The following is a 21,996-nucleotide window of genomic DNA, read 5'->3' on the forward strand; positions in this document are numbered from 1 at the left end:
TACCCTTATTGAAGTGGTTTTAACAAGTGACATCAATAAGGGCTCATAGATTTCATAGATTCACTGGTCAGTCTATCATGGAAAGAGCAGTATGCTCAGTGTATGTGAACAATAAGCAGTCATAATAAATGCATGCATTGTTTATGATACAGTTATAATAAACAATTCTTACAAATGTACCTTGTTTAAATCCTATCCTAGTTAACAGGTATGGGTGAAGGGATGGATGTTGAATAGTAAGGTTCCTGGGAATGCTTTTTCCCCGTACATACACTCCCCTATGTAATTATTTAGTGAAGCTTTACATTTTGCTGAATTGTCTCTATACTCAGGATTTTGGATTGATCAAATGTTTTATATGAGGCACCAATACAGTATGTCACCTTTTATTTGATGGTATTTTTATAAATATAATTTACTGTTTAGAAATGAAAACATTTTATGTATCTAGTTCCACCATTTGAAGGTGTCATAAGTATTTTTGACAAATTCACTTATAGTGTATTACATTTAGTCAAAAGTTTCAGAGGTGTAAAATTCATACCCCCCCAAAAATGCTAACCTCCCTTGTTATTGGTAATGATGCAAGGTTAACATGTTTTGGGGACATGATCTTTGTGCATCTGTAACTTTCTCACTCATTACTATTCATGATTCATTCATGATTATCCGTAATGAATGTAGAAGTGTTCAGAAACATATTCTATTTTAATTTACAATAAAAGTGACTCCAAAACGACACAATACATTATTTAACATTCATTTCTATTGGGCACAAAATAATCTGAAACACAATCAAAACAAAATGCAAATGCATCCAACAAGTTTGTAGGGTCACAAGCTTGATTTAGTCATTGTATGCTAGGAATATGGGACCAAGTACTAAACTTTTGACTAAATTGAACTAAGGGAATTGTCCAAATACTTATGACACCTTCAAATGGGGGGACCAGATACATAAAGTGCTTGAGTTTATAAACGGTAAAACAGATATGTTTGAAAATACCCTCAAATAAAAGGTGTCATTCTGTACTGTCACCTCATATAAAACATTTGATCTCAAATTCAAAATGCTGGAGTATAGAACCAATTTAAAAGATTTAACTTCACTACTAAATAATTGTGTATGGAAGTGTATATATTGAACAGTATATCTACTGATGTTGAGGCAATGACACATTCAAACATTAGGGGTCACTGTTGTTTTTCAATGGCACTTTTAATAAAACAGACATTTTATCCTCACAACAGCAATGTCTGGACAGAGAGGGGAGGGGGACTAGGTGAAGGTTCCCGCTGCTGCTAGGCTGGTTGCTCCTGATAAGTATGAGGCAATTGGATGTAGCAAATTGGGAAGTGCTATTGGACACAGTATTGGGAAGACAAGGGAAGTACTGAACTGTCTCTCCGTCTTATCTGGGCTGGCATCAATTTATTTTCTACCTTCTCATAAATAATAACACAGCGCAGAGAACCCTGACCACAAACGTATGCTCCCCTCCCCCTCTTATATTTACATGTAAATTAATACATTCATTTAATTCACAAAGTAACAAAGCTAATTAATCTGTGTTTTTAGCAGAAATCACACTCTTCAACCCCAGATGGCTGTCATCCTCATCTTCCCTACCCTCCGTTTATCCTCCCATACAGTCCATCAGCTCTAATCGTAACACTTGACTCATCACACTCACAAACAACCCCCCCCATACCCTGTGTTCCCACTTCCCTATATTTATTAGTATTTACAGAAGCAGCAATCTAATCTTCCCATCACAAAATCTTGAAAAACACCCCTTTCCATTTACCTCCCTCCCACTTTAGAGAAAGACCCTCCCCATAGAGAAAAACCCACACTGTGGCACCCCATTCGTACTCCCCCCACTTTCTGGACACTGCCCGCATCGTACCCATGCCAAGTTTCAACAATGAACACAGAAAATGTGGACATAGACAAGATTTCAGTAGCGACTATCTTCTTCTTCTGCTCGAGTTTGGATTGGTTGGTGCTGACTTGTGTCAGGGTTGTCATAAGAAAGTCTCAGTGACAGGGGTGTTATGAACAGTGAGAGGGAAGTCTTCCAGGGTCTCTGAGGCAGCAGTTGGCCATGGGGCAGTTTGGGGGGGCTGGGATGGGGGATTCTTGTTTTAGAGTCAGAGGTGGCGTGGGCTGGGGTGGCCGTTGTGGTAGAGCTTCTGCTTGATGTGGACCATGTTGCCACTGGAGTCCTCCAGCTGTCTGAGCTGGGCTCGTCGACGCAGATCTCGAAGGTTGCAGAATGAGGGGAGCCATGACCAAGAAGGGGTGTCTGGTGGACAAGAGGAGAGAGGGAGGTTGTTATAGGAGGGTAGAAACTAGAGAAGAAAGATAAATGATTAGAACATTTATCTCATTGTGGGGTTAATAAGAGAATGGTAGTGCATTTGGTTAGGTATATTAGATGCCCAATACTGTATGTCCAAAACATCCTTGATGCTCCCACCAACCTAATTGTTGGTAGTACAATACATCAATCCTACATACTCATGTGTTGCCCATGTAACTGGTGTAAAATAGCTAGCTAGTTAGCAATGCACACTAGTAGCGTTTCAATTGGTGTTGTCGCTCGCTCTGAGACCTTGAAGGAGTTGTTTCCCTTGCACTAGCTCTTTTGTGGAGAGCTAGGTAACGATGCCTTGAGCGTTATGGTTGTCGATGTGTGCAGAGGGTCCCTGGTTCAAGCCCAAAATGGGACGGTTGCAATACTGTTACACCCACACATTCATATGCCAAATATAAAATGTTACATTACTATTCTGCCCTACCAAGCAAAAAGGCAGTAGCTGCTCATTTGGTCTAAAAGGAGTTCATGTCATTTTTGCTACATTAAATACATGCTTAATCATGTGGACAAGTATCCTGCCTCTATTGTGTTGTGTTTTGGAGAAAATAGGGGTCATGTTAGCAGTAACTGCATAAGGTTACTGTGAAACCAAGGTAAATAAAAAAAAAATTCTCAGTTCCATGCTATGAGCAGTTACTCCTTTTTTGCCTGGTATGGCAGTATTACCCATACTGTATGTGGTATGTACACTATATATACAAGTATGTGGACACCCCTTCAAATAATGGATTTGGCTATTTCAGCTACACCCGTTGCTGACTGGTGTATAAAATTGAGGACACAGCCATGCAATCTCCATAGACAAACATTGTCAGTAGAACGGCCTTACAGAAGAGCTCAGTGACTTTCAACGTGGCACCATGTTAGAATGCCAACTTTCCAACAGGTCATTTCTGTCCAATTTCTGCCCTGCTAGAGCTGCCCCAGTCAACTAAGTGTATAGGAAATCACATTGCAAACTATCACCCTTAAGGAAATCATGAATGTTTCGGATATATTGGAATTAGTGGATATATGGAGGCTTAAATACCCTGAACCAGTGAGATATACATGGCGGAAGCTTTATCAAGCTAGTCATCTTGATTACTTTCTTATGTCATTCTCTCTGGCACCAAAAGTTTAAGAAATGTTGATGGGGACAGAATGCAGTCGGATCATAATTGGCATATACAGAATTTCCACGTGGATGGAATATGGGAAAAAATGCACCAAATTAATTTTCAATCTTCAACATAGAAATGCTAACAATTTTTTTTATTGTAACCTGTTACAAATGATGGAGTTACGCATGATTCACTGAATTATATTTTGAAAGAGGAAGTAAAGTACTTTAAGAATATGTTTTCAGCCTCCCGGGTGGCACAGTGGTTAAGGGCGCTGTACTGCAGCGCCAGCTGTGCCACCAGAGACTCTGTGTTCGCGCCCAGGCTCTGTCGTAACCGGCCGTGACCGGGAGGGCCGTGGGGCGACGCACAATTGGCATAGCGTCATCCAGGTTAGGGAGGGTTTGGCAGGTAGGGATATCCTTGTCTCATCGTGCAACTCCTTTGGCGGGCCGGGTGCAGTGCACGCTAACCAAGGTTGCCAGGTGCACGGTGTTTCCTCTGACACATTGGTGCGGCTAGCTTCTGGGTTGGATGCGCGCTGTGTTAAGAAGTAGTGCAGCTTGGTTGGGTTGTGTATCGGAGGACGCATAACCTTCGTCTCTCCCAAGCCCGTATGGGAGTTGTAGCGATGAGACAAGATAGTAGCTACTAACAACAATGAAAAAGACTATGTTTCAGTCTCCTCCATCTCCACTAACTTTCCTATTAATAATGTAAAATTAACATCTGTACAAAAAGACTCACGTGAAGGCCAAATTGCACATTGATGCACATAAAGCCTTTAAGTCCAGGAAAACTCCAGGGCTGGGTGGCAAATAAAGTACTTTATACCAGGGGAAGTATACCAAAAAAAATGTATCATATTTTAACCACTATAAATGGTAGATTATCAGACACACAACAAGAAGGTCTGATTTCATTATTAAAATAGGATCCAAGTGTTATATATAAAGATCCAGCCCATAAAAAAATTGGAGGCCTCTTACACTTCAGTGTTGTGATGCAAAAATTCTAGCTAAATGCTTGGCACATAGAATTAAAAGAGTATTGTCAGATATTCTTCATCCTAATCTGACAGGTTTTTTACATGGACGATATATTGGAGATAATGTAAAACAAGTACTGGAAACAATAGAATACTATTACATATCGGGGAAACCAGGCCTGGTTTTCATAGCTGAATTTGAAAAGGCTTTTGATAAAGTACGACTGGATAAATGTATAGAATATTTCAATTTTGGAGAATCTCTTGTAAAATGGGTTAAAGTTATGTTTAAAATAGTAAATAATGAGTACATATCAGAAAGTTTTAAACTGTCAAGAGGAATAAAACAAGGTTGTCCACTATCGGGATATCTATTTAATATTATTATGTTATATTATTATGTTAAAATGAGATCCAACAATAGTATTAGGGGTTAGAAACCCATGGATTAAAAACAAAAGTGTCATTGTACGCTGATGATTCATGTTTTCTTTTAAAACCACAATTAGAATCCCTCCACAGCCTCATAAAGGATCTAAATACTTTTGCTAACCTCTCTGGATTAAAAATAAATTATGATAAGTGTACTACAGTCGGAAGTTTACATACACTTAGGTTGTAGTCATTAAAACTTGTTTTTTAACCACTCTACAAATGTATCGCTGACAACCTATAGTTATGCAAGTCGTTTAGGACCTCTACTTTGTGCATGACACAGGTAATTTTCCCAACAATTGTTTACAGGCAGATTATTTCACTTATAATTCATTGTATCACAATTCTAGTGGGTCAGAAGTTTACATACACTAAGTTATACTGTGCCTTAAAACAGCTTGGTAAATTCCAGAAAATGATGCCATGGCTTTCATAGCTTCTGATAGGCTAATTGACATAATTTCAGTCAATTGGAGGTATACCTGTGGATGTATTTCAAGTCCTACCTTCAAACTCAGTGCCTCTTTGCTTGACATCATGGGAAAATCAAAAGAAATCAGCCAAGACCTCAGGACAAATTGTAGACCTCCACAAGTCTGGTTCATCCTTGGGAGTAATTTACAAACACCTGAAGGTACCACATTTATCTGTACAAACAATAGTAGGCACGTATAAACACCATGGGACCACGCAGCCCTCATATCAATCAGGAAGGAGACATGTTCTGTCTCCTAGAGATGGACGTACTTTGGGGCGAAAAGTGCAAATCAATCTCAGAGCAACAGCAAAGGACCTTGGAAAGATGCTGGAGGAAACAGGTACAAAAGTATCTATATCCACAGTAAAAACGAGTCCTATGTCGACATAACCTGAAAGGCTGCTCAGCACGGAAGAAGCCACTGCTCCAAAGCCGCCATAAAATAGCCAGACTATGGTTTGCAACTGCACATGGGGACAAAGATCGTACTTTTTGGAGAAATGTCCTCTGGTCTGATGAAACAAAAATAGAACTGTTTGGCCATAATGACCATTGTTATGTTTGGAGGGAAAAGGGGAAGGCTTGCAAGCCGAAGAACACCATCCCAACCGTGAAGCACGGGGGTGGCAGCATCATGTTGTGGGGGTGCTTTGCTGCAGGAGGGACTGGTGCACTTCACAAAATAGATGGCATCATGAGGAAAGAAAATTATGTGGAGATATTGAAGCAACATTTAAAGACATCAGTTAAAGCTCGCAAATGGGTCTTCCAAATGGACATTGACCCCAAGCATACTCCCAAAGTTATGGCAAAATGGCTTAAGGACAACAAAGTCAAGGTATTGGAGTGGCCATCACAAAGCCCTGACCTCAATCCTATATAAAATTTGTGGGCAGAACTGAAAAAGCATGTGTGAGCAAGGAAGCCTACAGACCTGACTCAGTTACAGCAGCTGTCTCGAGGAATGGGCCAAAATTCACCCAACTTATTGTGGGAAGGTTGTGGAAGGCTACCCAAAACGTGTGACCAAAGTTAAACAATTTAAAGGCAATGCTACCAAATACTAATTGAGTGTATGTAAACTTCTGACCCACTGGGAATGTGATGAAAGAAATAAAAGCTGAAATCAATAATTCTCTCTACTATTATTCTGACAGTTCACATTCTTAAAATAAAGTGGGGATCCTAACTGACCTAAGACAGGGAATTTTTACTCTGATTAAATGTCAGGAATTGTGAAAAACTGAGTTTAAATGTATTTGGCTAAAGTGTATGTAAACTTCCGATGAACCAGACTTGTGGAGGTCTACAATTTCTGTCTGTAAAGAACTATTGTAAAAATGACTTGTGTCATGCACAAAGTAGATGTCCTAACTGACTTGACAAAACTATAGTTTGTTACCAAGAAATTTGTGGAGTGGTTGAAAACTAGTTTTAATGACTTCAGCCTAAGTGTATGTAAACTTCCGACTTCAACTGTATGTATATGTGTATATGTATGAATGTTTATGTGTATATATATATATATATACAGTATATATATATATTACATTGATGGAAGCAACAGTCCCCAATATTAAAGCTGATCCACCCCCTAACAAAATGAGAGAGAAAAACGAAAGAAAAAAAGCTGTAAGTACTTTATTGTTAAGTGGAAACGTCTAGAAGCAAGAACAGCTCACAGAATGGTCTGAAGCACGTAGCCCCCCCCCCCCCCCAAAAAAAATGGTCTGTCCTTGGTTGCAACACTCACTACCGAGTTACACATTTCCTCTGGAAGCAACGTCAGCACAAGAACTGTTCGTCAGGAGCTTAGATTTCCATGGCCGAGCAGCCTCACACAAGCCAAATATCACCATGCGCAATGCCAAGCGTTGGCTGGAGTGAAGTAAAGCTCGCCGCCATTGGACACAGTGGAAAAGGGTTCTTTGGAGTGATGAATCAAGCTTCACCATCTGGCAGTCCAACAGACAAATCTGGGTTTGGCAGATGCCAGGAGAACGTTACCTGCCCCAATTCATAGTGCCAACTGTGAAGTTTGGTAGAGGAGGAATAATGGTCTGGGGCTGTTTTTCATGGTTCGGGCTAGGCCCCTTAGTTCCAGTGAAGGGAAATCTAAACGCTGCAGCATATAATGACATCCTGTACGATTCTGGGCTTCCAACTTTGTGGCAACAGTTTGGGGTAGACCCTTTGGTGTGGAAGAACTTGACTGGCCTGCACAGAGCCCTGACCTCAACCACATCAACCACACCACATTAATGCCTATGATTTTGGAATGAGACGTTCGACGAATAGGTGTCCACATACTTTTGGTCATGTTTGTGTATGTTTCAGTTTCTATATCCTGATATGCATGATTAAATAGCATTTTTTTTTTTTTTATGATTTAGGATTTCTTTCACCAAGTATATGAGTGTGAGGTAGAATTTGTAGAAATGGAAGTGCAGGAATTTGTCTCTGTCAGGCTTAGTTGGCAAGGTGAGTCCCGCTGAGACGGCAGAGAAAGAAGACGGAAATCCCAAGGCAGCACACCCACTAGCACATGGCCCTGCTAGAGGCAGGGGAGAGGGGGGAGTACAGGGAGGCAGGTGGTGGGAAGTGGGGGTCGCTGGCCGGGAGGGAGGAGTGAGTTATTTATAGCTGTGAATGGGTATGCAATCCACAAGGACAGTTCAGAAGGGTATCCAAAGGAAAAGAGAGAACGATACAGGTTCTTCTCATTTGAATAAAAGGATGGAGAGATGGAGATGGAGTCAGGGGGAAAATGTAAATGGTAATATAATGCGGAAAATGGGGTGGGGGTAGAAATGTTAAGGTATTTTTACGGAGGGAGGGAAGGGGGGGTCATTGTTATCCAAATCATAATTTTCCTCTTTTGTTATCATATTTTCTTTCCTTATTTTGCTAAATAAAATGTCTTTCCACTGATGGTTTCATCACTGATGGTGCCAAAGAATATGAATCAGTTATTCATGAGAAATAGACAGTAAGGTCACCAAAAGGATTCCTTTTAAAGAAAATGGATATAAGGAGATTCAATAACTGAATGGAGAGCAGGAGACGCAGGGTCTACAGATGGAATTAGAAAAAGCTAAAGGAATCAATGTGCACCTCAATGCAGTCTGTGTCAGTGTGGTGTGCATGTTCCTTCCTCACCCGCCATTCCAGCTGCTCTCACTCTATTTATAGCTCCCTAGGAGAGAGCAATGGTGTGTGTGTGTGTGTGTGTGTGTGTGTGTGTGTGTGTGTGTGTGTGTGTGTGTGTGTGTGTGTGTACCTTCCCGCTTCATCAGCCTCACCTTCACTCCCCATCTCAGGGAGGCTAAACAAGTCTGACCCACAATCAATGTCACAGCCAAACACACCAGTGAAGGGGCATTCCCTCCATTCACAAGGATTCCAGCCCAAGGAAAGCCTTGAGCCACCCCTCTACCTCGAGGGAAACATTTGAATGTAAAAATCTGGGTGTATTTTTTTTATGTGGATGTCATGCACTGAATAGCAGATGGGTTGATTCTGTGCTGCAAATATGAAGCAGTTTTATCTTGACTAATACTTATAGAATCACAGAATCTAAGTCTGGCAATATTTGTATGCTTCACATCTCCAAATTCTTGTTTATCATAGATAAATAATAAGACATGCATCAAAAGAGTATGGCATCCCTACTTTTTAATGTAGTCTTTTCAAGACATTAAATAATAGGGCTATTTAGTACCCCATCTTTGTGTGGTGGTTTCATATTAATCAGAGGTGATTAATTGGCCATCTCTTACTTTTACAGTGCCTTGCAAAAGTATTCATCCCCCTTGGTTTTCTTCCTATTTTTGTTCCATTACAACCTGTAATTTAAATGTATTTTTATTTGGATTTCATGTAATGGACATACACAAAATAGTCCAAATTGGTGAAATGAAATGTAAAAAATAACTTGATTCAAAGAATTCCGACCACCAAAATTAAACGGACCAGGCAAGGAGAGCATTCATCAGAGAGGCAACAAAGAGACCAAAGATAACCCTGAAGAATATGAATATAGAATATAGATAGAATATGGCACCACAACAAACCTGCCAAGAGAGGGCCGCCCACCAAAACTCACAGCCCAGACAAGGAGGGCATTAATCAGAGAGGCAACAAAGAGACCAAAGATACTCCACAGCGGAAATTGGAGAATCTGTCCATAGGACCACTTTAAGCACTCCACAGAGCTGGGCTTTATGGAAGAGTGGCCATAAAAAAAAGCCATTGCTTAAAGAAAAAAATAAGCAAACCCATGTGGTGTTCGCCAAAAGCCATGTGGGAGACTCCACAAACATATGGAAGAAGGTACTCTGGTTAGATGAGACTAAATTTGAGCTTTTTGGCCATCAAGGAAAATGCCTGGCGCAAACCCAACACTTCTTATCACTCAGAGAACACCATCCCCACAGTGAAGCATGGTGGTGGCAGCATCAAGATGTGGGTATGTTTTTCATCTGCAGGGACTGCGAAACTGGTCAGAATTGAAGGAACCTGAGGGAAACCTGTTTGTCTTCAAGAGATTTGAGACTGGGACGGAGGTTCACCTTCCAGCAGGACAATGACCCTAAGCATACTGCTAAAGCAACACTCGAGTGGTTTAAGGGGAAACATTTAAATGTCTTGGAAGGGCCTAGTTAAAGCCCAGACCTCAATCCAATTGAGAATCTGTGGTGTGACTTAAAGATTGCTTTACACCAGCGGAACCCATCCAACTTGAAGGAGCTGGAGCAGTTTTGCCTTGAAGAATGGGCAAAAATCCCAGTGGCTAGATGTGCAAGCATATAGAGCCATACCCCAAGAGACTTGCAGCTGTAATTGCTGCAAAGGCTGTTTCTAAAAAATAATGACTTTGGGGGGGGGGGGGGGGGGGGGGGCGGTGAATAATTATGCACGCTCAAGTTTTCTGTTTTTTTTTGTCTTGTTCCTTGTTTGTTTCACAATAAAAAAATATTTTGCATCTTCAAGGTGGTAGACATGTATGTTGGGTAAATCAAATTATACAAACCCCCAAAAAATCCATTTAAATTCCAGGTTGTAAGCCAACACAATAGGAAAAATGTCAAGGAGGTGAATACTTTTGCAAGCCACTGTATACTCACTAGACATTATGCCGCTCTATTGTCTGACTGTAACAGCAATTGAAATATCCAGGTCACATCACCTCCTTCAGCAATGTCTTATATCTAAAGGATCCAGGCCAGCTACAAAATATAGACCTGTTTTGACATTGAGAGCTGCACAAGATAATATGTAGCTGAAGCAATTGGATTATTCCAACACATTATAAGAACACTCCATTGGGCAAACGTTGGTTGAATCCGCAATGTTTCCTTGTCATTTCAACCAAAAATGACGACGTTCAAAATCAAATCAAATCAAATCAAATTTTATTTGTCACATACACATGGTTAGCAGATGTTAATGCGAGTGTAGCGAAATGCTTGTGCTTCTAGTTCCGACAATGCAGTAATAACAAGTAATCTAACTAACAATTCCAAAACTACTGTCTTGTACACAGTGTAAGGGGATAAAGAATATGTACATAAGGATATATGAATGAGTGATGGTACAGAGCAGCATAGGCAAGATACAGTAGATGGTATCGGGTACAGTATGTACAAATGAGATGAGTATGTAAACAAAGTGGCATAGTATAGTATAAAGTGGCTAGTGATACATGTATTACATAAGGATACCGTCGATGATATAGAGTACAGTATATACGTATGCGTATGAGATGAATAATGTAGGGTAAGTAACATTTATATAAGGTAGCATTGTTTAAAGTGGCTAGTGATATATTTACATCATTTCCCATCAATTCCCATTATTAAAGTGGCTGGAGTTGAGTCAGTGTCAGTGTGTTGGCAGCAGCCACTCAGTGTTAGTGGTGGCTGTTTAACAGTCTGATGGCCTTGAGATAGAAGCTGTTTTTCAGTCTCTCGGTCCCAGCTTTGATGCACCTGTACTGACCTCGCCTTCTGGATGATAGCGGGGTGAACAGGCAGTGGCTCGGGTGGTTGATGTCCTTGATGATCTTTATGGCCTTCCTGTGACATCGGGTGGTGTAGGTGTCCTGGAGGGCAGGTAGTTTGCCCCCGGTGATGCGTTGTGCAGACCTCACTACCCTCTGGAGAGCCTTACGGTTGAGGGCGGTGCAGTTGCCATACCAGGCGGTGATACAGCCCGCCAGGATGCTCTCGATTGTGCATCTGTAGAAGTTTGTGAGTGCTTTTGGTGACAAGCCGAATTTCTTCAGCCTCCTGAGGTTGAAGAGGCGCTGCTGGGCCTTCTTCACGATGCTGTCTGTGTGAGTGGACCAATTCAGTTTGTCTGTGATGTGTATGCCGAGGAACTTAAAACTTGCTACCCTCTCCACTACTGTTCCATCGATGTGGATAGGGGGGTGTTCCCTCTGCTGTTTCCTGAAGTCCACAATCATCTCCTTAGTTTTGTTGACGTTGAGTGTGAGGTTGTTTTCCTGACACCACACTCCGAGGGCCCTCACCTCCTCCCTGTAGGCCGTCTCATCGTTGTTGGTAATCAAGCCTACCACTGTTGTGTCGTCCGCAAACTTGATGATTGAGTTGGAGGCGTGCGTGGCCACGCAGTCGTGGGTGAACAGGGAGTACAGGAGAGGGCTCAGAACGCAACCTTGTGGGGCCCCAGTGTTGAGGATCAGCGGGGAGGAGATGTTGTTGCCTACCCTCACCACCTGGGGGCGGCCCGTCAGGAAGTCCAGTACCCAGTTGCACAGGGCGGGGTCGAGACCCAGGGTCTCGAGCTTGATGACGAGCTTGGAGGGTACTATGGTGTTGAATGCCGAGCTGTAGTCGATGAACAGCATTCTCACATAGGTATTCCTCTTGTCCAGATGGGTTAGGGCAGTGTGCAGTGTGGTTGAGATTGCATCGTCTGTGGACCTATTTGGGCGGTAAGCAAATTGGAGTGGGTCTAGGGTGTCAGGTAGGGTGGAGGTGATATGGTCCTTGACTAGTCTCTCAAAGCACTTCATGATGACGGATGTGAGTGCTACGGGGCGGTAGTCATTTAGCTCAGTTACCTTAGCTTTCTTGGGAACAGGAACAATGGTGGCCCTCTTGAAGCATGTGGGAACAGCAGACTGGTATAGGGATTGATTGAATATGTCCGTAAACACACCGGCCAGCTGGTCTGCGCATGCTCTGAGGGCGCGGCTGGGGATGCCATCTGGGCCTGCAGCCTTGCGAGGGTTAACACGTTTAAATGTCTTACTCACCTCGGCTGCAGTGAAGGAGAGACCGCATGTTTTCGTTGCAGGCCGTGTCAGTGGCACTGTATTGTCCTCAAAGCGGGCAAAAAAGTTATTTAGTCTGCCTGGGAGCAAGACATCCTGGTCCGTGACTGGGCTGGGTTTCTTCCTGTAGTCCGTGATTGACTGTAGACCCTGCCACATGCCTCTTGTGTCTGAGCCGTTGAATTGAGATTCTACTTTGTCTCTGTACTGGCGCTTAGCTTGTTTGATAGCCTTGCGGAGGGAATAGCTGCACTGTTTGTATTCGGTCATGTTACCAGACACCTTGCCCTGATTAAAAGCAGTGGTTCGCGCTTTCAGTTTCACACGAATGCTGCCATCAATCCACGGTTTCTGGTTAGGGAATGTTTTAATCGTTGCTATGGGAACGACATCTTCAACGCACGTTCTAATGAACTCGCACACCGAATCAGCGTATTCGTCAATGTTGTTATCTGACGCAATACGAAACATCTCCCAGTCCACGTGATGGAAGCAGTCTTGGAGTGTGGAGTCAGCTTGGTCGGACCAGCGTTGGACAGACCTCAGCGTGGGAGCCTCTTGTTTTAGTTTCTGTCTGTAGGCAGGGATCAACAAAATGGAGTCGTGGTCAGCTTTTCCGAAAGGGGGGCGGGGCAGGGCCTTATATGCGTCGCGGAAGTTAGAGTAACAATGGTCCAAGGTCTTTCCTCCCCTGGTTGCGCAATCGATATGCTGATAAAATTTGGGGAGTCTTGTTTTCAGATTAGCCTTGTTAAAATCCCCAGCTACAATGAATGCAGCCTCCGGATAAATTGTTTCCAGTTTGCAGAGAGTTAAATAAAGTTCGTTCAGAGCCATCGATGTGTCTGCTTGGGGGGGGATATATACGGCTGTGATTATAATCGAAGAGAATTCTCTTGGTAGATAATGCGGTCTACATTTGATTGTGAGGAATTCTAAATCAGGTGAACAGAAGGATTTGAGTTCCTGTATGTTTCTTTCATCGCACCATGTCACGTTAGTCATAAGGCATACGCCCCCGCCCCTCTTTTTACCAGAAAGATGTTTTTTCCTGTCTGCGCGATGCGTGGAGAAACCTGTTGGCTGCACCGCTTCGGATTGCGTCTCTCCAGTAAGCCACGTTTCCGTGAAGCAAAGAACGTTACAGTCTCTGATGTCCCTCTGGAATGCTACCCTTGCTCGGATTTCATCAACCTTGTTGTCAAGAGACTGGACATTGGCAAGAAGAATGCTAGGGAGTGGTGTGCGCTGTGCCCGTCTCCGGAGTCTGACCAGAAGACCGCCTCGTTTCCCTCTCTTTCGGAGTCGTTTTTTTGGGTCGCTGCATAGGATCCACTCCGTTGTCCTGTTTGTAAGGCAGAACACAGGATCCGCGTCGCGAAAAACATATTCTTGGTCGTACTGATGGTGAGTTGATGCTGATCTTATATTCAGTAGTTCTTCTCGACTGTATGTAATGAAACCTAAGATGACCTGGGGTACTAATGTAAGAAATAACACGTAAAAAAACAAAAAACTGCATAGTTTCCTAGGAACGCGAAGCGAGGCGGCCATCTCTGTCGGCGCCGGAAGTGAGTTATGTGGAAAATGTGGAAAACTGATTGGATTTGGAAAAAGTCATCAACGTAAGAGAATTTAGTCTTTTTTTCTCTGAACTTTTAACCTAAATCCAATGACATGGTGAAAAAATGTTTTCACCTTAGTTGACAACTCAACCAAATGTAAATCAAAACTAGACGTTGAGCTGACGTCTGTGCCCAGTGGGACTGGACAAGTTATTGAATCAGGAGAAGAAGTATGGACAAGAAGTCCTCTAATATGTAATATGTTCACATTGGCATACACTCTCCCACAGTGAGGTCTGGCTTGCTAGACTAACATTGGTAAGAATTGAGACAGTTAATAATTGTATGTCTTCCTGGTGTACAGACACATGCCCTCTGCTACGGGTAAGGAATCTTTGTTTCAGTGAATCAGTATGTACTGAACATATGGCATCTGAGGGCAGCAATATTTCCACAGCATAATTAACATTACAGTTTCACTATGCATACTTTACACACATAACTATCCCCCCTCAACAGACACAAAGTAATATTTTTCCAAATTCCTTCTCCCAGTTATACAGTATTAATTACCTGTATAATGTCTTAATTCTAATTCATGACCATAACACACTGTATACAGTACTGTACAGTAAATATCCTGTGAGACAATACATTTAGTCTGGAATATACTTTTCCCCTATGAATGCTTCTTTGAGTAAACAACTGAGCCCTTATGTCCTCAAGTTCTGTAAAGTTTCCCATAACCATCACTTATAGCCAGGTGTGTTGCGCCCACCCAAGAAAGCCTGGTTTCAATTGGTTTCAATGAATGGTACAGTGGTCAATAGCAGCCTGTATGTCAATTCTGGGCATTTGCACACCCACGTTACATCCCCAAGAAAATATGTAGGAGAAACACTGATCAATATGGCAGTCGAAATATTAACACATACGCCACTTCACTCAACATCTCTCTTTTCGCAGACGTGGGAATCAACCAAACAATACTTCTGTCATCAGATGATTGAGAAATGTTTTTCTCATTCTGCTGCACATTTTGTCAACCTTGTTGACGTTCCAGTCAGTCCATATAGAACTTTTCCCAGTCAAACAGACCAAGTCTCTGGTTGACTCACCATAGTAGCGACTGGCTCTCCATGCCCTGACAGCATAGTGCAGCACTCCGTCCAGCCACAGCAGGAGCCAGCTGATACAGAATCCCAGCAGCAGCCCCAGCATCAGGTCCATCTCCTGCTTGGTCACGCTGTCACTCACAAAGTAGTTCTCCGACGAGTCCACCAGAGAATGGTCCCCATTGTACGGGATCACGTAGTGGACATGATGCCTGGAAGAGACAAAGCCGGAGGTTAGAAAGTGTTAGTGGTGGAGGGAAGAACAAGGAAAAGAGGGGATAGGGCAAGGGAGGACAAATTAGGGGGTGTAGGTGATGAAATTGAATTCTCAACACTGATTTGGTACAAATGGGAGAATGCAAAGGCATGGAATACATGCTGAATTTACACAGTACAGTGCTGGTGAATAATAATTTCCAGAAAGGTGTGTAGCCTGTCTTCTGTAAATGATTACCATTACTTTTGTCACAGAGTGTTATCCAAGCCTAACATAACGATCTACCTAACGTGCCCCTCAAAGGTACATCTCATAAAATGACAACCTGAGGTTTACAAGCAGTAAAGGAATGACAGTGGATGTGGCCTCAGGCCTGACTAGGTGTGCATCATCGCCAGGATGACGCCTCAACACCACATGCACTAAAAGTAGGCTTTCAAGATCAGGTGGCCTCTCATCTGACTGTCTATTCCATTAAATGTTTATACTGAGAGGATAAACATCTTAGGTAAAATTAGTAACTCTTATTGAAGTGCATTTTCAGGTCACTAAAAGACAAAGTGGCTGTGTGCCAAATGGCACCTTTTTCCCTACATAGTGCACTACTTTTGACCAGAGCCTGGAAGCAGACACTGTGTCACTCACTTTCAATTGGCTTAATTAAAGGCAATGACAACCAGTGTTGTATGCAATTGTTGGGATCTAGTTTAGGACTATATGTACTATATTTCCCCAGGAACAGGAAGGTAACAAGCACAAGTATGAAAATATATAATTCATTCAAAGCTAGGAATATTGTGAGCATTGCACATTGAATATTGAGTATCAGAGGTTTTATCAATATTTTAAAATGACTTAAAATAAACCACAAAAAAATGCTGCTATGATAGACAGCGATAATGTTCACTGAAAAAAATATTAACGCAACATGCAATAATTTCAACAATTTTACTGATTTACAGTTCATATAAGGAAATCAGTCAATTTAAATGAATTAATTAGGCCCTAATCTATGGATTTCACATGACTGGGCAGGGGCGCAGCCATGCCTGGGGGGCATAGGCCCACCCACTTGGGAGCCAGGCCCACCCACTGGGGAGCCAGGCCCAGCCAATCAGAATACATTTTTCCCCAAAAGGGCTTAATTACAGACAGAAATACTCCTTAATTTCATCATCTGTCCTGGTGTCTGGTCTCAGACAATCCCGCAGGGGAAGAAGCCAGATGTGGAGGTCCTGGGCTGGCGTGGTTACACGTGGTCTGTGGTTGTGAGGCCAGGTGGAAGTACTGCCAAATTCTCTAAAACAACGTTGGAGGTGGCTTATGGTAGAGAAATTAACATTCAATTCTCTGTGAACAGCTCTGGTAGACATTCTTGCAGTCAGCATGCCAATTGCACACTCCCTCAAAACTTGAGCCATCTGTGGCATTGTGTTGTGCGACAAAACTGCACATTTTAGAGTGGCCTTTTATTGTCCCCATCACAAAGTGCACCTGTGTAATGATCATGCTGTTTAATCAGTTTCTTGACATGCCTATCAGGTGGATGGATTATCTTTGCAAAGGAGGAATGCTCACTGACAGGGATGTAAACTAATTTGTGCACAAATTTTGAGTAATACGTTTTTTTTTTGTGAGATCTTTTATTTCAGCACATGAAACATGGGACCAGCACTTCCATGTTGCGTTTATAATTTTGTATCATTTTTTTTTAAATGTGCCAAAAAATGTTGGTCTAAAGGCATACAGGCATAATATAGCACATTACTGAACATTAACTATGAGGAAATCTTGAAATGAGAGGGAGTGAGAGAGAGGCCCTCTCAAAAGTTTGGCCAATATTATTGTATGATGATCTTAGTAACACTTCATGACCCATTACTAATCTTACTAACACTTCATGACCCATTTCTCAGGTTGTTAGACTGTAGGCAGTCAAAACAAAGGAGCAGTATTCATACAGGGCCAAGAGCAGATGTTCTTCTCTTCTGTGAATGTTAGTTAAGTGAACAATTTGTTTCAGATTCTGCACTGAACAACAATGACCCAACACGTACATAAAGCTACAATATATACAGTGCCTTGCAAAAGTATTCACCTCCTTGGCATTTTTCCTATTTTGTTGCATTACAACCTGTAATTTAAATGTATTTTTATTTGGATTTCATGTAATGGACATACACAAAATAGTCCAAATTGGTGAAATGAAAAAGAATATCATAAACTTTGAACATCTCACGGAGAACCATTAAATCCATTATTTAAAAAATTGAAAGAATATGGCACCACAACAAACCTGCCAAGAGAGGGCCGCCCACCAAAACTCACAGCCCAGACAAGGAGGGCATTAATCAGAGAGGCAACAAAGAGACCAAAGATACTCCACAGCGGAAATTGGAGTATCTGTCCATAGGACCACTTTAAGCCGTACACTCCACAGAGCTGGGCTTTAAGGAAGAGTGGCCAGAAAAAAGCCATTGCTTAAAAAAAATAAATAAGCAAACCCATTTGGTGTTTGCCAAAAGCCATGTGGGAGACTCCCCAAACATATGGAAGAAGGTACTCTGGTTAGATGAGACTGAATTTAAGCTTTTTAGCCATCAAGGAAAATACTATGTCTGGCACAAACCCAACACCTCTCATCACCCCGAGAACACAATGCCCACAGTAAAGCATGGTGGTGGCAGCATCATGCTGTGGGTATGTTTTTCATCTTCAGGGACAAGGAAACTGGTCAGAATTGAAGGAACGATGGATGGCGCTAAATACAGGGAATTCCTGAGAGAAACATGTTTCAGTCTTCAAGAGATTTAAGACTGGGACGGAGGTTCACCTTCCAGCAGGACAATGACCCTAAGCATACTGCTAAAGCAACACTTGAGTAGTTTAAGGGGAAACATTTAAATGTCTTGGAAGGGCCTAGTCAAAGCCCAGACCTCAATCCAATTGAGAATCTGTGGTGTGACTTAAAGATTGCGGAACCCATCCAACTTGTAGGAGCTGGAGTAGTTTTGCCTTGAAGAATGGGAAAAAGTCCCAGTGGCTAGATGTGCCAAGCATATAGAGACATACCCCAAGAGACTTGCAACTGTAATTGCTGCAAAAGGTGGTTCTACAAAGTATTGACTTTGGGTGGTGGTGGTGGTGGTGGTGGGGGGAATAGTTATGCACGCTCAAGTTTTCTGTCTTTTTGTCTTGTTTCTTGTTTGTTTCACAATAAAAATGTTTTGCATCTTCAAAGTGGTAGGCATGTTGTGTAAGTCAAATGATACAACATCCCCCCCCAAAAATCAATTTTAATTCCAGGTTGTAAGGAAACAAAATAGGAAAAATGCCAAGGGGGTGAATAGTTTTGCAAGCCACTGTAGTTGTTCAGACTCAGGCCTAAACTTGCCTTTATCCATGGCTTAATATTCTAATGAATTACAGTACCAGTCAAAAGTTTGAACACACCTACTCATTTGAGGGTTTTTTTCAAAATTGTAGAATAATAGTGAAGACATCAAAACTATGAAATAACACATGGAATCATGTAGTAACCAAAAAAGTGTTAAACAAATCAAAATATATATTTTATTCTTTCAAGTAGCCACCCTTTGCCTTGATGACAGCTTTACACACTCTTGGCATACTTGCCTAGGAACTTACTTTGTTAAGGTCATAGGACTGAAAATGAACGAATTCAACAACCCCATGTCACTAACAAATTACAGTCATGGTTGGTTATGCTACAATTTAATCGAAAAGGCACACTGGGAAATTATTGGAGGCGTGGCTTAGTGGGGGCATTCAATTTAAGTATACCTTACTAAAATTAAATGCATGTTTTATTGTATTTCTCATAGTACTGCTCACTTCAGCTATTTAAGTTTCTTAACATTTATTTTAGGTGATTGTTTTCCTCAAAATATTTGAGTAGAACTTGAATTTAGAAAGATTTTGCAGTTTTGCAAGGAGTCTCTACCAGCAATTGTGAAAATGTGAGGCCCCATATAACTTTTACATGTCTAATCAAAACAGCAATATGATACCTGGCCTAATCACCATTCAACTATAGTTATTTTATGTTTCATTCCATTTTCAGCCTTCATAACATGGGTTATCAATAATAGATCACTGTATACCCACCTATATATTATAATTCTCACAACTGATTCAATATAGGTAGGCCTAATGTCCTCTCTCCAAAAACATTTCCTCCTCCAAATATGGTAATATTGCAAATGGAAAACAGGACGAGAACGATCATTGAGAGCTTTCTTCGTTTAAAATGATTCCTTAGCCCATTCCTCATAAATCATAACATACTTTATTTATGGCTCAACCACCTTCGTATGCAGTAAAAGACAAATCACTGAATATAGGCATGAAAACACCGTCACAACCTAGGCATCACAAACATGAGGCTGTAGCCTACCATTAGACACACATATACCTCGAATAAAACCACAGTCGACATCAATTAGGCACATTTTCAAGAGATTATGCATGGAACAGGTTGGGATGCTTATTAAAACCAACAGTTCAGCAGGAGAAATCATTCGAGAGGCCTATTGAGAGATTATGATTAGACGAGAAAAATAGCAGCCTTCTTGACTGTTAGGCTACCCTTTCATTGCAGATGCAGCACATTGTATCTATCCAAATGAATCAATGTATTATATTGTTTTTTACCTTCCACAGTTGCAATGACAGACGCGGTCTTCCCCTCGTAAATGCGGTAAGATGTAGTTGTGAAAGCGATCCAGTAGTGCGTTCATGTCCATTAAACAGGCTATCGCCTGCAAAGAACCAAAAGAGTCAACTGGGACACAATAACTATTCCCAACACAGCAGCACCATTATATGACTTGCATTAAGCTAAAGTCCATATAAGAGAAAATAGAAAAATCCATTTGGAAACCCACCTTGCAATCATTTGCGAGGGAAAACTCCCTCGCTCTTATTAAATGGTATTTAGATGATGTATTCACGATAGCCATGTAATTGTTGGCAGACTATGTGTAGCCTACTTCCTCAAGTCTATATGCAATTAACCATAATTATTTTCAGTGTCCTTATATAAAATGTGCTCTGTAGTTGTAATATCTAGCCTATAACTACATTATTCATTTTTATAGGCTACACAAGTAAAACACATATATATCATTGCTGTAGGCGTTAAACACACATGCGGGGTGCAATAAAAAGTGGATCTCTTACCATTACAACTGAAGCGCCAAGAATCATAAAAATCATGGTGGTTGTGATCATATGCATCAAAACTTCCAAACTCGCCGCTGTTCTCTAGCCTTCTCTACCCGCCGCACTGCAAACGCTGGGCTTTAGGCGCTCTGTCCCGGGAGGAGACGGTCATTGAGGCGCCCTTACTGCACCTGACTCTCCGTCCCTCCAAACTCGCCAGGTTGGAGTGCAATTAACCAGTGCACAGGGGATGAGATCGCCCAGTCTCCCTCAAGTACCCCCTTTGACACACGCACTCACGGTCTTCACAGTCTACACCCCATCCAGTGATGCGTCGATTCGATGACGCGGACCGGGTCGTGGACTGGTCGGTGCCGCGGTTGCTGTAGCGGGAACGGCGAAAATAGGGTGCTGGTGGAGAGGGTGTCCTAGCCTGACTACAAATGCAATGATGTTCTTTTCCCGGAAGGCCAGGTACCGTTCTCATTCAAAAAAATCTCAGCAAACAGGAGAAAGGGTGATCCGGTCGCCTCATGGGGATGTCCCTGGCTACTGCCCCCCCGCCCCCCCCTCCCTCCCACCACCACCACCACCACCTTTCGTCCAAGACAGCAGGTTATTCCCGTCTGCCTTATCAATTAGTTAATTTATTAATTATCGATACATACGGTTCTCAATCGATGGGAGCATTTAATTAATCTATCACTCAGATTATTCATTTTTATTGCGATTGCGCGTTTTAGGCTACAGTCGTTGTCTTCTACCATGTAAATGGCTTGATAACATCGATGTCAAGCCAAATCGAGATGTAGATCAAGTCGGAACCAGACCCACCCTACCCTCAGTCCAGTAAAGATCAGGCAACGGCAGCTGCATCAACGCCCGGGACCAGACACGCATGATTATCCCATCTTGTTTTAGCTATCGCAGTCAGGAGCATCCACCACCATCTCTTTGCGAGCGTGTGTGTGTGTGTGTGTGTGTGTGTGTGTGTGTGTGTGTGTGTGTGTGTGTGTGTGTGTGTGTGTGTGTGTGTGTGTGTGTTTGTGTGTGTGTGTGTGTGTGTGTGCGTGTGAGAGAGAGAGAGAGAGAGAGAGATAGATAGATAGATAGAGGGGGGAGAGAGAATGACGGAAGGATGGACAGAAGGAAGGAAGGAAGGAAGGAAGGAAGGAAGGAAGGAATGAAGGAAGGAAGGAAGGAAGGAAGGAAGGAAGGAAGGAA

The 21,996-nt window shown here is 42.1% G+C and overlaps 1 protein-coding gene across 1 annotated transcript; it reads right to left on the minus strand.

Moving 5' to 3' along the window:
• Positions 1 to 1,826: 1,826 nt before the first annotated feature.
• Positions 1,827 to 21,291, minus strand: LOC139367682 (transmembrane protein 240a). The gene is made up of 4 exons (XM_071105966.1): positions 20,791 to 21,291; positions 20,263 to 20,369; positions 15,375 to 15,583; positions 1,827 to 2,309 (listed from the first exon to the last, which is right to left on the minus strand). The coding sequence occupies exons 1-4, from the start codon at positions 20,845 to 20,847 to the stop codon at positions 2,155 to 2,157; spliced, it is 528 nt and encodes a 175-aa protein (XP_070962067.1). The 5' UTR covers positions 20,848 to 21,291; the 3' UTR covers positions 1,827 to 2,154.
• Positions 21,292 to 21,996: the final 705 nt, after the last annotated feature.

The sequence above is a fragment of the Oncorhynchus clarkii genome, chromosome 16 (assembly GCF_045791955.1).
Source record: "Oncorhynchus clarkii lewisi isolate Uvic-CL-2024 chromosome 16, UVic_Ocla_1.0, whole genome shotgun sequence".
In the NCBI taxonomy this organism is placed as follows: Eukaryota; Metazoa; Chordata; class Actinopteri; order Salmoniformes; family Salmonidae; genus Oncorhynchus; species Oncorhynchus clarkii.

Coding starts and splice junctions, on each gene's coding strand:
- LOC139367682 (XM_071105966.1), bottom strand. CDS start 20,847: ATGCATATGATCACAACCACCATGATTTTTATGATTCTTGGCGCTTCA. Junction 20,370..20,790: donor TTGGCGCTTCAGTTGTAATG/GTAAGAGATCCA, acceptor GGTTCTTTGCAG/GCGATAGCCTGTTTAATGGA. Junction 15,584..20,262: donor TGTCATTGCAACTGTGGAAG/GTAAAAAACAAT, acceptor TGTCTCTTCCAG/GCATCATGTCCACTACGTGA.